Source organism: Watersipora subatra, chromosome 8, assembly GCF_963576615.1.
Source record: "Watersipora subatra chromosome 8, tzWatSuba1.1, whole genome shotgun sequence".
In the NCBI taxonomy this organism is placed as follows: domain Eukaryota; kingdom Metazoa; phylum Bryozoa; class Gymnolaemata; order Cheilostomatida; family Watersiporidae; genus Watersipora; species Watersipora subatra.
In genome coordinates, this window is record NC_088715.1 from 56333304 (window position 1) to 56350011 (window position 16708).

The following is a 16708-nucleotide window of genomic DNA, read 5'->3' on the forward strand; positions in this document are numbered from 1 at the left end:
GATAGCTATGATATAAACAATAAAAGAGAGAGCAATAATACTGAACGCCTTTGATGAGTTGTTCATCGTTCAGCAGTTGAGGCTAGTTTACTAGACTAGCAACTTTACGTATTTGATTGCACTGCCTTTACAAAAGCGCTCAAGCAAAACTGCTTCTTTGTTATTTACAAAAGGTTCAGTGTTTATGAAATAAGTCTTTGAATGAATATAAAAGAAGCCTCCTGAGAGCCACCATTAACAATCCTGTTGTTGGTGTGTATATATACACTGATGCGTAGGGATCACTTGATGCATGGATCAATATTCCTTCCATTGACAACTTTAGGGTTTCATTACTCTAAAGTCTAAACTGAATATTGCCTTTTAACATAGACAGGTCCAAATAAATAACTCTATTGTGTGCATCCAAGCTCAATTAATCAGTTGGTTTTTTACAAATAATAGACTCAATGTTACTAAACAGCCCCTACCTACTTTTCTATTAATATTATCCCACGACCAAACACGAGCGAAGCAATTGTTTGGGAGATTTGTGATAAATGCATATGTGCACACAACTCACCAAGATTATTCATCAACAGCCGTCGTAAACCCTTGCACCGAATTCTCATCAACAAATTTAACCGTTTTTCGATAGAGTCGTTTAAGTATACTAACGGTACAAAACACATATAAACCTATTTAAATATGTTACTAAGTCTTTATTATTTGTAGAAAATTTAATAAACCTTTCCATCTGATCGGATTATGCATAAATAGACAAATTAATTCGCCCTAAAATTGTTATTAAAACTTGCCAAGCCTTATTTTTATTAAAATTAAGACCGGCAATCGAAACACTGAGCGACAGAGAATAGAACCATTAAGTTGTGCGCATTTCACAAAAAAATGTGCATATTTCACCAGTCTAGAGCATTGTCTAATTGTCGAAGGTTTCTGTAATTAACGTAGAAGTACTGAAAAGTTATCGTTTCTTTTTTGCCGATTTCAAAGTAACTGACACTTTGGACACTTATGATTACTTTGGTATTCTAAATGATGTCCAAAACAGTGAAAGTAAAGAAAATGACAATGATTTTTTTTCTAACGATTCTTATTAGATTATTACATTATTTAATTATAAGAATAATAATCCAATTTTATAAGATTTAATTATAAGAATAATTAATCGATTTTATAAGATTTATTTATACGAATAAGCATTCGAATTTACAAGATCGAAGTATATAGTGACCGATGTTCGGCAATATGTTACTGTTATTATTTTTTCTAAATAGTTTTGTTAAATAGATTTTCTAAAAATCTATGTAAGTATCACAGCTTCTTGATATTGTTAGCTATGAAGTATTGAAATGTAAACAAAATTGTGCATTAGTTTTCTATTATTACTGTATTACTATATTAATAATATTGGTTATTCTAATAATACCAGTGCATTTTACTTCTAATATTGCATTTCTCCTATTGCAAGGGAGAGATATAAACATATAATCTTTTCCTTTCATTATTGCTATTTGTTGTACATAATAACACCCTGTACATTGCAGCTACCATTGCAGTTATCCTATTGCACTGCCATTTGACTGCTAATATTGCATTTCTCAACCATCAGTACCCTTTCTTTTTTCCAATATCACTTTGGTCGTGGGCTGTATGACAGGGGAATTTCTGGTCTCAATTTTGTCTTTTGGGAAGAAGACATCTCATGCTGCATTTTGACATTAAAGTATTGTAGCTATGTACAAATAACAAACTTTTCATGAGCAAATTACAAAATTTGCCTCAAATCACTAAATGATTAAAAAATTACTAGCTCGTAAAAGCATGAAAAATCAAACCGACTTGGAAAGCTGTAAGTTTAGGTTGTATAAAAGATTTGTTAGAATGAGCGGTGAAACAGATTTTAAAGACACATAAACTACACGCCTAGATAATTGTGATGATGTAAAACATAGTTAATCAACATTTGATTGTATTCAGCTGTCGTTGAGAAATTATTATTGTCAATTTAGCAGCGAGTAGTCAGACTGCTTGAAAATAAATCATATTACATCCAGGTTTACACGACTTTAAAAAACTCTCACAGCAGTCAGACTCACTCAGATAGTAGAAACTCTCATCAATATGTTATATTTTGTTCACTTTTTATTCAAAGTCTAGTACTTACCTGTAAATAAATCCTATAATCACATCTGCTCTTGAAACCTATCTAAAGCTCGTGGCAAAATAGTAAAACTGTACAGCTGGAATATGATAGTGGAGTTATAATTTTACTGCTGTAAAACAATTATTGAATTGTACTTATACAGTGGATTGTTCCTACACCAAGAAAAAGAGGCCTCATTGGTCTGTTTTGCTAGCTTCAGCTGTATAACGTTCTGGTAACCATTAAAAAGCTTATACTGTGCACTTTTGGAATACTTTAATAGAATTACAATATAGTAAACCAATTTTGAACAAGTCATTTAAAGACTCACCTTTTGATATTTCATGAATCGGCTGAGAGGTTAATAACTTCTGACCGAAGAATTGGAGATTCAGCCTGAGAGGGCTAATCCTGGTCTACTCATATCTCTGTCAGGTTGCTACTGTATATACATCATCACTTTTATTGTTATAAATTTTTACATTTCATTCTAATATATTTCTGTACCATTGTTAGGTTGTTGTAGTTGCTGTCATTGGAATATCAATAATTAAACAGAGAGCATAGGAACTTTAATTTAATTTAGTTTATTTTGCTGTTTACTTTTAATTTTTAATTTTGTAGTAATATTTGCCAAATATTGCTAACTCAGCATGTGCCGACTCATTTGCATTTTACTGTACTAAAATTGCAACAATAACATAATTTTACTAATTTTAGTGTGCAAACGTAAGTAAAGTTTTAGATCAGCACCGGGTAAAAAATGTAGTTGGTAATCGACAACAATCACAATTACTATTACACTGAAAAACTAAAATTCATTTTGCCATAAAATTAAGTACTAAACGAATCTATCAAATTTAGGATCAACAGATTGTGCAAAATTGGCTATTACTCAAAAACTCTCAGCAGTGAAATTGTGAAATTAATTTTTCAGTGAGTTTTATTCTAAAATGCTATCAATTAGCTAACTTACATGCTTAAATTTAAATTAATGCTATTTTGTAGCCTATGCTTATATAGTAAGCTAATTGGTGAATGTATTAATTTATAAGCCTATATCATTTACTCTTGTGTACTGCATGTAATACTATTACTTATTTCTGTGTACAAGTATAATGGCTGTCTCACGGATTGCTGTCTCTGTGTTTATTACCTAGTGGTTATTTCATTCATTACGTCATTCATTATGTCACCTGTTATTGTGTCATTCGAATACAAATGGTCTTGGTGTCAAGTTAGCTGGTTCTCTATACAAGGATAAAAGTACTTATTAAACCATTTTTTTCACAGCGGTTTCGTGAATATTTTTTAATAACATACAAAATTTGAATTCATGAATAATTATGTCATATTTTTCTGTTGCTATACAACTTTACATTGTCAATAATGAAACTATATTATAAACTATATCTACAATATGCTAAATAAAGTGTTGTAAATACTTGTTTCGCTGATGATTGGTTGTTGATTCAGAGTTTGTTCACTGATAAAGTGCTTCGGCAAGTTGCTAATCTGACTGGCTCATGCAATGTTGGTGACATACCTCTGCTTGTGCCTGTCACTCTGTCATCTATTGGTAATTGCTGTAGGATGTAATTCTCTTTCATATGAAATTGTGATGCTCAATGATCATCATGATCTAGTTAGAGTTTTATGCTGCTTTTTGTTCATAAGTTTTATAATATGAAGAAAAGACAACTCCGAATCCTACTGATGTCATATATATTCACATCAGCTGCAATGGTTGAACAACTCCCATGCTTGATATTTCTAGCAGCACCACAATTGCTCTAGATTTTCATGTTTGCTTGTTGATGTATTGCAGTGTTTAATGGGTTGTTTTGTAGTAGTAGTTGTATTTTATGATCCCACAATATGCTGTTTCTTTCAAATAGTCTGTCATCATATTTCACATTCTGGCACTACTTTAAAGGTTGAGTTGCAACAAAATTCACATTACAGTTATTTGGTATCACAACATTCACCATGTCTTACTCTGTTGTGTTGTAGGTACAAAATACGTGGGAATGTGATTACAAGCTTTTAAAAGCTCAAAAACGAACAGTTAATCGCAGTCACACCAGACTGCTGTAGTTTGGATTCTCTTTCCAAAACGGCTCACATGCGACGTAGCTGTGTTAGATGGTTTCTGTTTACACTTTCATGCAACCTTATTCGTCAAAATATTTCACAAATATACTTCATGCATTCAATAAAACCAGGTCTATTGTTCTTACACATCTGTTTTATCGTCATTTTAATGCTGTCACTTTTAGCAATGATATCTTATAACTTACCGTAAAAATTGGTTTAAGTTTTTAGCCTTAGCTCGAAGGAGTACATATCATTGTCTGATAATCATGATGAGCCTGTTGGTCACCTGTGATAATCAAAAAGTGCTGCAAAAATTATTTGCGAAGTATTGGGTCACATGATCAGATTACGACTTGCCAATTAAACCAAACCGAAACAAAACTGTAAAGTAGCGAGCATCTATATTTGATACGGGGTCTTCGGTAAAACCCAAAGTGTTTGTCATAAACTAGTGCTACGATAAGTTTTATATTGAGCTTTTTATTGCTCTTTCAATTCATGGGATAACATCACGCGACAAGAAGATAACCAAATTTCATGACTAAGTCAGAGAAATAAAGAGATTCCAATCTACGGCGGCTTTTCGTTTTTGAGCTTGTAATCACATTTCCACATATTTGGCACCTACAACACAACAGAGTAAGACAAGGTAAATATTTTGATACCAAAGAACTGTAATGCGAATTTTGTTGCAAGTCAACCTTTAAACAGACCACAGCTTCCTCTAAGTAATGGATTTCAATATGATTGAATCATAGTCTCTACTTAATGCTATAAAGTCTTTTAGCCAACTTGAAGTTACTCGTAGGTGTGTTCAGTCTTGAAACAAGTTATTTCATATTTCAAACAGAGACAGACAATGAACAATAAAATTTAAAATCATTCTAAAATGTTTAAGTGCTGTATTTAAAACTTTAATATTTAATCACACCCATGCTCTACTCACTTTATTTTTATTATTTCATTACATTTATGCACCAAAAACCTCATGAACAGTTGACAAAGTCTTTCTTGAAATTTATTATTTAGTGCTGTAATAGGTGAAATTGAATGAAGTGACGGTTGGGAATTATTAATACAACCATGAGACATTGTTATTGCTGTGTCGTCAACTACCTGCAATAGAATAAGCATGCTGATATACTGTTGCATAACGGTATGTGATTTCAGGGGAATTTGCTTATCAAAACCATAAGTTTGGCAAAATGCTTTAAGAGCCACTATGACAATCATTTCAAACTTCAAAATCGTACATTTGTTATGGAAGATAATTTGTTGGATTGGTATGATGAAAGATAGGATCTGTGACCTGAAGGCAAAACACATTGTGGGTTTTACATTTTTACCAAATCTATTCTCTTGGAGTAGTATTAGGTTTTTTTTGCAAATTTTTCATTAGTTTGCAAGTAGAGGTTGATGCTCAGCATTAAAAAAGGTGTCTCCAAAAATATATCTCCCATAGACAGCCACTAGTAGGTTAAATGGCAATTTTATCATCAGCTGGTATATTTATTGTATAGAACAATACTTTCCCATGCCATGTTTTCAACTCTGTTTCAGCGAAGCCTTCAAAACCATTTACTGATGTGCATTCTAAGGTTAGCAAACAGTATTCATTTGTTAACTCGTAATACACCACATTTTTCAAGCTACTGTGCCCTGCTGTTTTTAATCTCAAATTGTGCTGTGAAAAGCTAAAGTCATAGTGCTGACCTGTTTGTGATTTTTCTAGTGGAACCTTTTAGCACTTTTGTCAGCCACTTTTTATGTGAGACAACTTCACAAACATTATATTGCTATATACAGCCTTGTACAACATAGCTGTTTGTATAACTTGTGCTCGCACCATTCTCTTTTTCTGATGCAGTAAACTGACGTGTGCACGAGATCTCCACAGTTGCAAGAACTCAATTATTACTAATGGTACCTACTCTTTTACTGCAGTCATTTCATATTTTTACACCAAGTTTTCAGATTTATGATAGCTTTCACTATTAAAAATAGTTTGCGGCGACGAGTAGGTTATCAAAAAGTGGCTTTTTGTGGCTCTTTGGTGACTATACGGAATTTTTTAAGATCAGTGAAAACTCTTGATTCCTTTGACTGTTCTTTCAACAATGAGGATTGCGCCATACCTACAGTATTTTGTACATATTACTTTTTTGTGACCCAGTTATTGGCAGAAGTCATACACCTAATAACTATACGTAATTATTGTTAATAAGTATGAGTATAGTAATACTAGGTAATTAATAATATAATATACATATACATGTATATTAATATATATATATATATTATATATAGGAGTACTTCTAGTATATATACTAGTACTATCTGAGTCTAGTGTAATGTGAGAGATTTTTAGGCGTGCAGAAAAAACATAAAAAATGAGTAGCTCAACCATTGGTTTTTCAGAAACAGCTAAAGGTAGTCGATTGGGGCGGGTGTTACAGTGTCTCTCTACCAAGTGAATTTCATGAGGTGAAATCTCATTAAAAGCAATCTTTTATTCCGACTTTTGACCCTTGTCTTAAACAAGCGAACATACAGAAACCTCTTTTTGTCATAGCAAGAATACATTTTTGTTTTGATTTATTTTAGATATACATTTTAGACATACAAAAGTTTTTTCTGTTGCAGCATAGACCTAGCTGGTTACGAAAAGATTAAAAAATGGATTACGTTGAAAATGAAGATGTGTGCTTCCCTTCAACCTTGCCTAAAATTACTGCAATCATTGACCCTAAACCAAAAGAAAGTAAAAAGACAAAAGTTTTCAATACAAAACAAAAAGATCACAACTACTGTACAGTCATTAAATTAAAAAGTCAAGTTTAGTTTTTTTGTTGTTGAAAGGCTAAAGGGGTGGGTTTGGAAAAATCTTGGAAAGATTTAGGCAATTTAAATGTATTTTATTGTCCACCTAGCGCGAAATTCCTTAACTTAAACATTCTCAGAATGGACTATTTATTTTGTAAGTAGTCTACTGTGCTCTTTAACATCTAGTTCTTTAAACATATACCGTAAAAACTTTATACTCACAACTTTTTTATTCAGAACTCAAATGGATTTGATGCACTCCTAGAAGGAAATCAAGAGTATAGTCACTTTTACATCTATTAACTAAATGTAAGTACATAAGCTACTTTTTGTCGTCAGCCAGAATAATGATCATGCAGTCAGAGCACACTGCTACTGATATTATGGTCTCCATACCCATTTTGCCATCTCATGTCTAAAAAAAGTTTGCTTTGCTTATTCATAATTGGCTAAATCTGTCACTAACACAAATACTACCAAAATTGAAAAAATATCTTCAAGTATGTGAAATTGTTGCCCAATATAAAATTATAGCAAGTATAATTTATATACAAAAAAGTCTGTATAAAACCTACAAAAGCTCATAAACATAAGTGGTCCATGCAATTACAAGGGTGAAGAAGAGAACCTCAACGCCAAACATAAGACAGCAGAACTTTTATTAACACAAAGTAAGGAAACAAATATCTTACACTATTTCGATATGATCGCATTTAAAATGTCTAATAAATCTCTCTTCTTTAATGAGCTTTAAACACATATTTGTCAGTAAAAAGTTACAACTAACCATAAATTATTCAGCTTGCTGTAAGATCTTAAAAGCAGAAAATACTTCTGAGAAATGTGCAGTTATATAGATATCTTGAATCTTTCTTCTTGCTCATGAAATCTTTTGATCAAAGCACACCTGAAGGAGGAACTTTTAAATTTGAGATAAAAACAACAAAATTCATGCAAAATTTCTTCCAGTATATGCGGTAGGTGTAAGTTGCTAAAACTTGATAAAGTAGTTCTTATAGCTAGAAAATGCAAACATTAATGGGTATAAAATATACTTGGACATATTAGTTTAAATGACACTCAAACAAATGTACCTGCTCTACTAACAACAGTGATATGAAAAACTATGCAAGCATGTCTTAAGGTTTGAGACAATGTGGGCCACCTTCCCAAGGAATACACTAACTAACTGCGCTACATGTGTATGTTTGTAGTTATTAATACCTTTTTAAAAAAATATAACTCCTTCTGCCTGCAATGTCTTGCTTCATGGTAAAAAAGTTTTTCAACTGTTATAGAAGGTGAAGATAACTATGCCAGCTAAAAAGCTAGCACCTGTTCGCCTCTTCCATAGTGCCCATGCTTGCCACAAGAAGAAGTAATTTGACAGAATTCATGATACCGCAAGTGTTATTATTTTATTTTTTATATATCACTTTAATGTATGCCCAACTGAACAAAAAATGTAACAAAATTATTGTATTGTTTTGATTATTGAAACCTTCAATAGCAAAGAATGAGTAAGACAAAAGCGCATAGATATCTTAGTGATAATCTTCAACTTCCTGGTCACCACTAGCATCACAATCTTGAGGTGTCCTCAGGTAGATCGCCAACTGATTTAGTTTCTGCCCAATTCTACTCATTTCTGCAAAAATAGATTTCATGCATGTTACACTTTAATATATCAAGTCAGCTGTTTAATCTCAAATTAAAGGTAGTTGGGAGTATTTTATTGCTTTGCATCTGATCTTGAAATCTTGTTAGTTGCTACAAAAAAAATTAAATGAAAAGCTCAAAAGAGATCGGAGTGAACCAATATTTTCTGTATCAGAACCATTAGGATCTTGTCCGGGTTAATTTGGTAGAATAGACATTAAGCATGAATAAGTTAGACACAAATATGACCTAATAAAATTTTTTTCCTAGACAGAGAAGTCACTTTGCTTGGCATATTTTTGCCAAAGTTAAATTACAAGTATAGGAGTATAAGAAATGACACGCGTAGTGTAGAAAGATATCAGCTTGTAGTAAAAAATTTATGTAAATTATACGAAATAAAGAAATGGTTATGAACAGGATATGTGAATTATTAACATTAATCTCTTGCGACCATATTTATGAAATTTAAAAATTAATTAACTTCAATTGTGTTCCATCCACCTGTATTACCAGGTTTATATTTGCTGTGAAAGAGCCAGTTCTAATATCATTTTATACTTTTGATGAGCAAATAAATAAACCTAATATTTTATTGCATAATCAAAAAATGGACTCTGCTAGAAATACCATTTTTATCCATGAGTTTAATTGGCCCCAAAATCTGCTTTGTTTAAACAATAAAATGGTGTGGCAATTTTTTTACAAGAACAATTTGCATTTTTATTGTACCACGCAACACCTATACTAGCTTTATGACAATTACGAAAAGTAACTATATAGAGGCACCATAACATATTAATTACATAAAATATGTGTAAAATAAATGCAAAAAATCGGGTTGTGTAATAAACAAATAAATACAAAAATAAAACACCAAATAAGGCCATTATTGATATTTGATATTTATTTGATATTGATATTGATAAAGAATAAATTGACATTGCCTAAGTTTGGAAGCAAAGGTCAAATGAAATGATTATTTTATGATATGAAATGAGATACCAATTTAACTCGGGTTTAGTAAAGCTAAACTAACATACTGTACATTACATATTTTTATGACTTTTTTAGGTTATGGTTTTATGTTATATTTTGTCATAATGTTATCAACCCTTCTTTACTTACAAAATTTGTTTTAAACAATGACTTAAGAAACTCTAAATGTCTTATAGCAAAAACTGAGTAGGGTATAGCGTTAAAATTTGTATAAATAATTTGTATAAAAAAATTTCAAGTAAAGGGTTGTCTGCCTACTATTGCAAAAATCTTGAAAACCTGATGTTCTTTCTCAATGCGTGTTTTTAAACCCTACCTCCCCAATATTACTTCACGATTGAAATCAAAGACATACCTTTCTCTATGTTCTCAACCCTTTGTGTAACCTTGTTCTGCCACTTGAGCAGATCTACAAGCAAACTACTATACTAACTCTAACTCGGGTTTAGTAAAATTAAACTAACATACTGTAGATCACATTTTTTATGACTTTTGTAGGTTATGGTTTTATGTTATAGGCTTATTTTGTCTCAATTTTATCAGCCTTTCATTACTTATAAATTTTTTTAAAACAATATCCTAAAAAGACTCTAAATGTTTTATTTCTAAAACTGAGTAGGGTATAGCAATAAAATTTGTATAAAAAATTGTATAAAAAAATCTCAAGTAGAGGGTTGTCTGCCCACTATTGAACAATCATGAATTCCTGATACTCTTTCTCAATGAGTGTCTTTCAAACTCTACCTCCCCGATATTACTTCACAATAGAAATCAATGACATACCTTTCTCTATGTCCCTAACTCTTTGTGTAACCATGTTCTGCCACTTTAGCAGATCTACAAATAAATAAATCAGTAAGAAAGACAAGTTAAAAAAGTTGGTCAAAAAATATCATTAATTGCTTTATAAAACAAACTGCTTTGTAAATTCTTTTTTGCTGAAATCAGCTATCTAAGTTATAGATTAAAATTTCCTTGCTGTTTTTCTCTGTTTTTAAAATAAAATACCATCATTCATTGAATGCGCTTCCAATGCAAGAATATAATTTAAGGCTGGTTATGTTTGAAAAGGGATGATTACTTGTAAATGCTTAGGGATGCGTTCTCTTAACAACAAAAATGTTGAAAAAACCTAGGAAAGGTATAAAATTATTTTATGAGGCTTTTTATTTTAGATTAGACTTTAGATTTTAGCAATTATTTTGGTGAATAATTCATTTTTTTCAGAAAAAAACTGTTATATGATACAACCACAATAATTACTAAAATTATGTTACAAAATAAATAATTATATATATAATATATATAGATTATAATTATATATACTTTTAGATACATAAATTTATATATACGAGATATGAGCCATATAAGCTTATATGACTCATATAAATTTATATGACTCATATAAACTGGCAACTACTTGTTTATGTTTATTAATTACCGATATATATTAGTAATTATAAATGTGCAGGAGTCATTGCCGGCCTATATATCCATATACATCAACAACAGACATGTAAATTTACGCATACACATGTACATGTACATATACACATGTACATATACACATGTGTATGTGTACATATACATACATGCACACATGTATATGTATATATATGTATGTATATGTACATGTACACATGTACACATGTACACATGTACATGTACACATGTACATGTACACATGTACATGTAAACTTGCACATGTACACATGTGCATGTACGTTTATATGTACGTTTATATGTATGTTTATATGTACGTTTATGTGTACATTTATGTGTACGTTTATGTGTACGTTTATGTGTACGTTTACATTTACTTGAATAAAAATCCCAAAGTTTGTATGTATGTAGTTCGGTTTGTCCAGCTATAGCTATAACAATTTTGGCATGAAATATTTGTTTCAGGCTGGATTTGATATCACGAAAATTGCAACCACAAGTTTCAAATCACACATTTACCATTGAGCTATACAGTTTTTAACATTCTATCGCTCTTGTCATATACCGTATACTGTATGTTAAATGTGCACTTTGATTATTGACAATTATTCCCTTTTGCATTTGTTATTTTTCTAAATTGTTTAACAACTGCGTCTTTGCTATTATGACTTATATTTTTAATTTGCAACATTTTACATTGCAACATTTTTGGTTTTGATTTTGAATGTGCCGTTACAGATCTATTTCTGGTTTTTCATAAAGTTCAGTTACTAAATTGGTAAATACTTATACTTTTCCTGTAAACAATTGTATTATCTCAAATAGGAATAGCCTCTAAATTTTTCTTCGTTTGGTGCGGCAAAGTAGGCCTATCACACAAAGACAATCCGGTATCTCATTTTTACATTTGTACCCTTATCGAGAGGTACCTGTATTGTTGTATTTAAAGTTTTGGTAGATAGCTTCTGCTGAAACAGTAACCTTTTGTTATACGCACACACTTATATGCAAGATTTGTTATTATTAATTCAACATATTCAAGATTTTAATCTTTTTTTTCAGTTTTTTTTAGTTGTAGCATTTCAAAATCATTTTTTATTGTAATTGTAGCAAAAGAGATTTAATTTAGCTATTACTTGCTAACTTACGCCTAAACAATTCTATAGCTGTTTTATTTTGTTTCCTAACTTAATTGATATGCACAAAAAATTTTCTTCATAGAATGAAGTTTGAAAGTTATGGTGGTTTAATAAAGTTTTAAAACATTTACCGTTATATTAGTCTTTTCTTTAATTTTTTTAAAGTTCACAAAACACTTTTTTTATGGTATGAAGTTGGAAAATGAGAATGGTAACAATATCTTATATGTTGAATAACAAAAAATTTTCTGTCCAAATATTTTTTTATTACTCGGGCAACGCCGGGTAGTACAGCTAGTATACATACATACATACATACATACATACATACATACATACATACATACATTCATACATACATACATACATACATACATACATTCATACATACATACAATCATACATACATACATACATACATACATACATACATACATACATACATACATACATACATACATACATACATACATACATACATACATACATACATACATACATACATACATACATACATACATACATACATACATACATACATACATACATACATACATACATACATACATACATACATACATACATACATACATACATACATACATACATACATACATACATACATACATACATACATACATACATACATACATACATACATACATACATACATACATACATACATACATACATACATACATACATACATACATACATACATACATACATACATACATACATACATACATACATACATACATACATACATACATACATACATACATACATACATACATACATACATACATACATACATACATACATACATACATACATACATACATACATACATACATACATACATACATACATACATACATACATACATACATACATACATACATACATACATACATACATACATACATACATACATACATACATACATACATACATACATACATACATACATACATACATACATACATACATACATACATACATACATACATACATACATACATACATACATACATACATACATACATACATACATACATACATACATACATACATACATACATACATACATACATACATACATACATACATACATACATACATACATACATACATACATACATACATACATACATACATACATACATACATACATACATACATACATACATACATACATACATACATACATACATACATACATACATACATACATACATACATACATACATACATACATACATACATACATACATACATACATACATACATACATACATACATACATACATACATACATACATACATACATACATACATACATACATACATACATACATACATACATACATACATACATACATACATACATACATACATACATACATACATACATACATACATACATACATACATACATACATACATACATACATACATACATACATACATACATACATACATACATACATACATACATACATACATACATACATACATACATACATACATACATACATACATACATACATACATACATACATACATACATACATACATACATACATACATACATACATACATACATACATACATACATACATACATACATACATACATACATACATACATACATACATACATACATACATACATACATACATACATACATACATACATACATACATACATACATACATACATACATACATACATACATACATACATACATACATACATACATACATACATACATACATACATACATACATACATACATACATACATACATACATACATACATACATACATACATACATACATACATACATACATACATACATACATACATACATACATACATACATACATACATACATACATACATACATACATACATACATACATACATACATACATACATACATACATACATACATACATACATACATACATACATACATACATACATACATACATACATACATACATACATACATACATACATACATACATACATACATACATACATACATACATACATACATACATACATACATACATACATACATACATACATACATACATACATACATACATACATACATACATACATACATACATACATACATACATACATACATACATACATACATACATACATACATACATACATACATACATACATACATACATACATACATACATACATACATACATACATACATACATACATACATACATACATACATACATACATACATACATACATACATACATACATACATACATACATACATACATACATACATACATACATACATACATACATACATACATACATACATACATACATACATACATACATACATACATACATACATACATACATACATACATACATACATACATACATACATACATACATACATACATACATACATACATACATACATACATACATACATACATACATACATACATACATACATACATACATACATACATACATACATACATACATACATACATACATACATACATACATACATACATACATACATACATACATACATACATACATACATACATACATACATACATACATACATACATACATACATACATACATACATACATACATACATACATACATACATACATACATACATACATACATACATACATACATACATACATACATACATACATACATACATACATACATACATACATACATACATACATACATACATACATACATACATACATACATACATACATACATACATACATACATACATACATACATACATACATACATACATACATACATACATACATACATACATACATACATACATACATACATACATACATACATACATACATACATACATACATACATACATACATACATACATACATACATACATACATACATACATACATACATACATACATACATACATACATACATACATACATACATACATACATACATACATACATACATACATACATACATACATACATACATACATACATACATACATACATACATACATACATACATACATACATACATACATACATACATACATACATACATACATACATACATACATACATACATACATACATACATACATACATACATACATACATACATACATACATACATACATACATACATACATACATACATACATACATACATACATACATACATACATACATACATACATACATACATACATACATACATACATACATACATACATACATACATACATACATACATACATACATACATACATACATACATACATACATACATACATACATACATACATACATACATACATACATACATACATACATACATACATACATACATACATACATACATACATACATACATACATACATATATATATACATGTATATACAGTCAAACATGGATAACTCGTCCACGGATAGCTCGAACACAAGGTTAATTCGAACATTTCCTTTGGTCCGTTCCCACGTAATGATAAATTGCTATAGATAACTCGAACTCAACACTATTAATTCGAACTGTTTTTGCCTAACGGCTACCGAAACGGTTGTTATCGCTTTAGAAAATCACTTTATTCAAAGCCATAGAGGTAAACTTCATCTTTTCGTAATTCATAAGCGTCGTTATTACCACCATCGGCAAAATATTTTTGTCGACGACTTTTCTAAAGGTTTGGTGAAATTTGATTTATACTGCTATACGATGAGTAGCACGGGCTAGCCGGGTCACACGCGCAAGGATTTTCGCCACGCACATACAAAACAAAAATCGCATGTTGTTTTTGTTTTGTATGTGCGTGGCGAAAATCCTTGAGTGCGTGACCCGGCTAGCCCGTGATGAATAGTTTTCCGACGTTGACTCCGTGTTGAATCAACGTCGGAATGTTGAATGTTCAAAACGTCTTAAAAATTGTTGTAATTAAACTTTAACGTTGTCTGAGCTACAAAAAACTATTCATCGTTTGACCTAAACACAGAATCTGTGTGTACATTCAATAAGTATCTATTAAAAAAACGTGAGTGATATAGAATGTACGTAAAACCTCGTAAAACTTCTAATTGAACTGCCTCGGAGTGTTGCTTTTAACGAATCCCAGGTAAAGTAAGATAATCTTTGCATAAACTTCAAGAAAAAACGGCAAAATTGATCGTGGGTAAAACCCCAAAAGAAAAAAAATGTCTTTTCTTTTGAGCATTTCAACAATGATCAAGTTTTGCCAATGTCAATCTGAAAAACGTCCTGGCAATAACATCACCTCAAACAACAAACCAATCTCAAGTGATAGAAAAATCTCTATACTTTTTCATAAAAACGTTTTAA

At 30.1% G+C, this 16708-nt stretch overlaps 1 protein-coding gene across 2 annotated transcripts in view; it reads right to left on the reverse strand.

The window, feature by feature from the left end:
* Nucleotides 1–8482: 8482 nt before the first annotated feature.
* The window catches only part of LOC137401761 (coiled-coil domain-containing protein 91-like), a 36643-nt gene continuing 28417 nt past the window's right edge, over nucleotides 8483–16708 (reverse strand). Inside the window, exons 11-12 of one of the 2 annotated variants that reach the window (XM_068088241.1) lie at nucleotides 10080–10133; nucleotides 8483–8714 (exon numbers count right to left, since the gene is read on the reverse strand). In XM_068088241.1, the coding sequence (XP_067944342.1) occupies nucleotides 8611–8714; nucleotides 10080–10133 (158 nt within the window). In that variant the 3' untranslated portion in view covers nucleotides 8483–8610. Of the gene's footprint in view, nucleotides 8715–10079; nucleotides 10134–10507; nucleotides 10562–16708 lie in introns of both variants that reach the window. The other variant, XM_068088242.1, reaches the window with a different exon arrangement.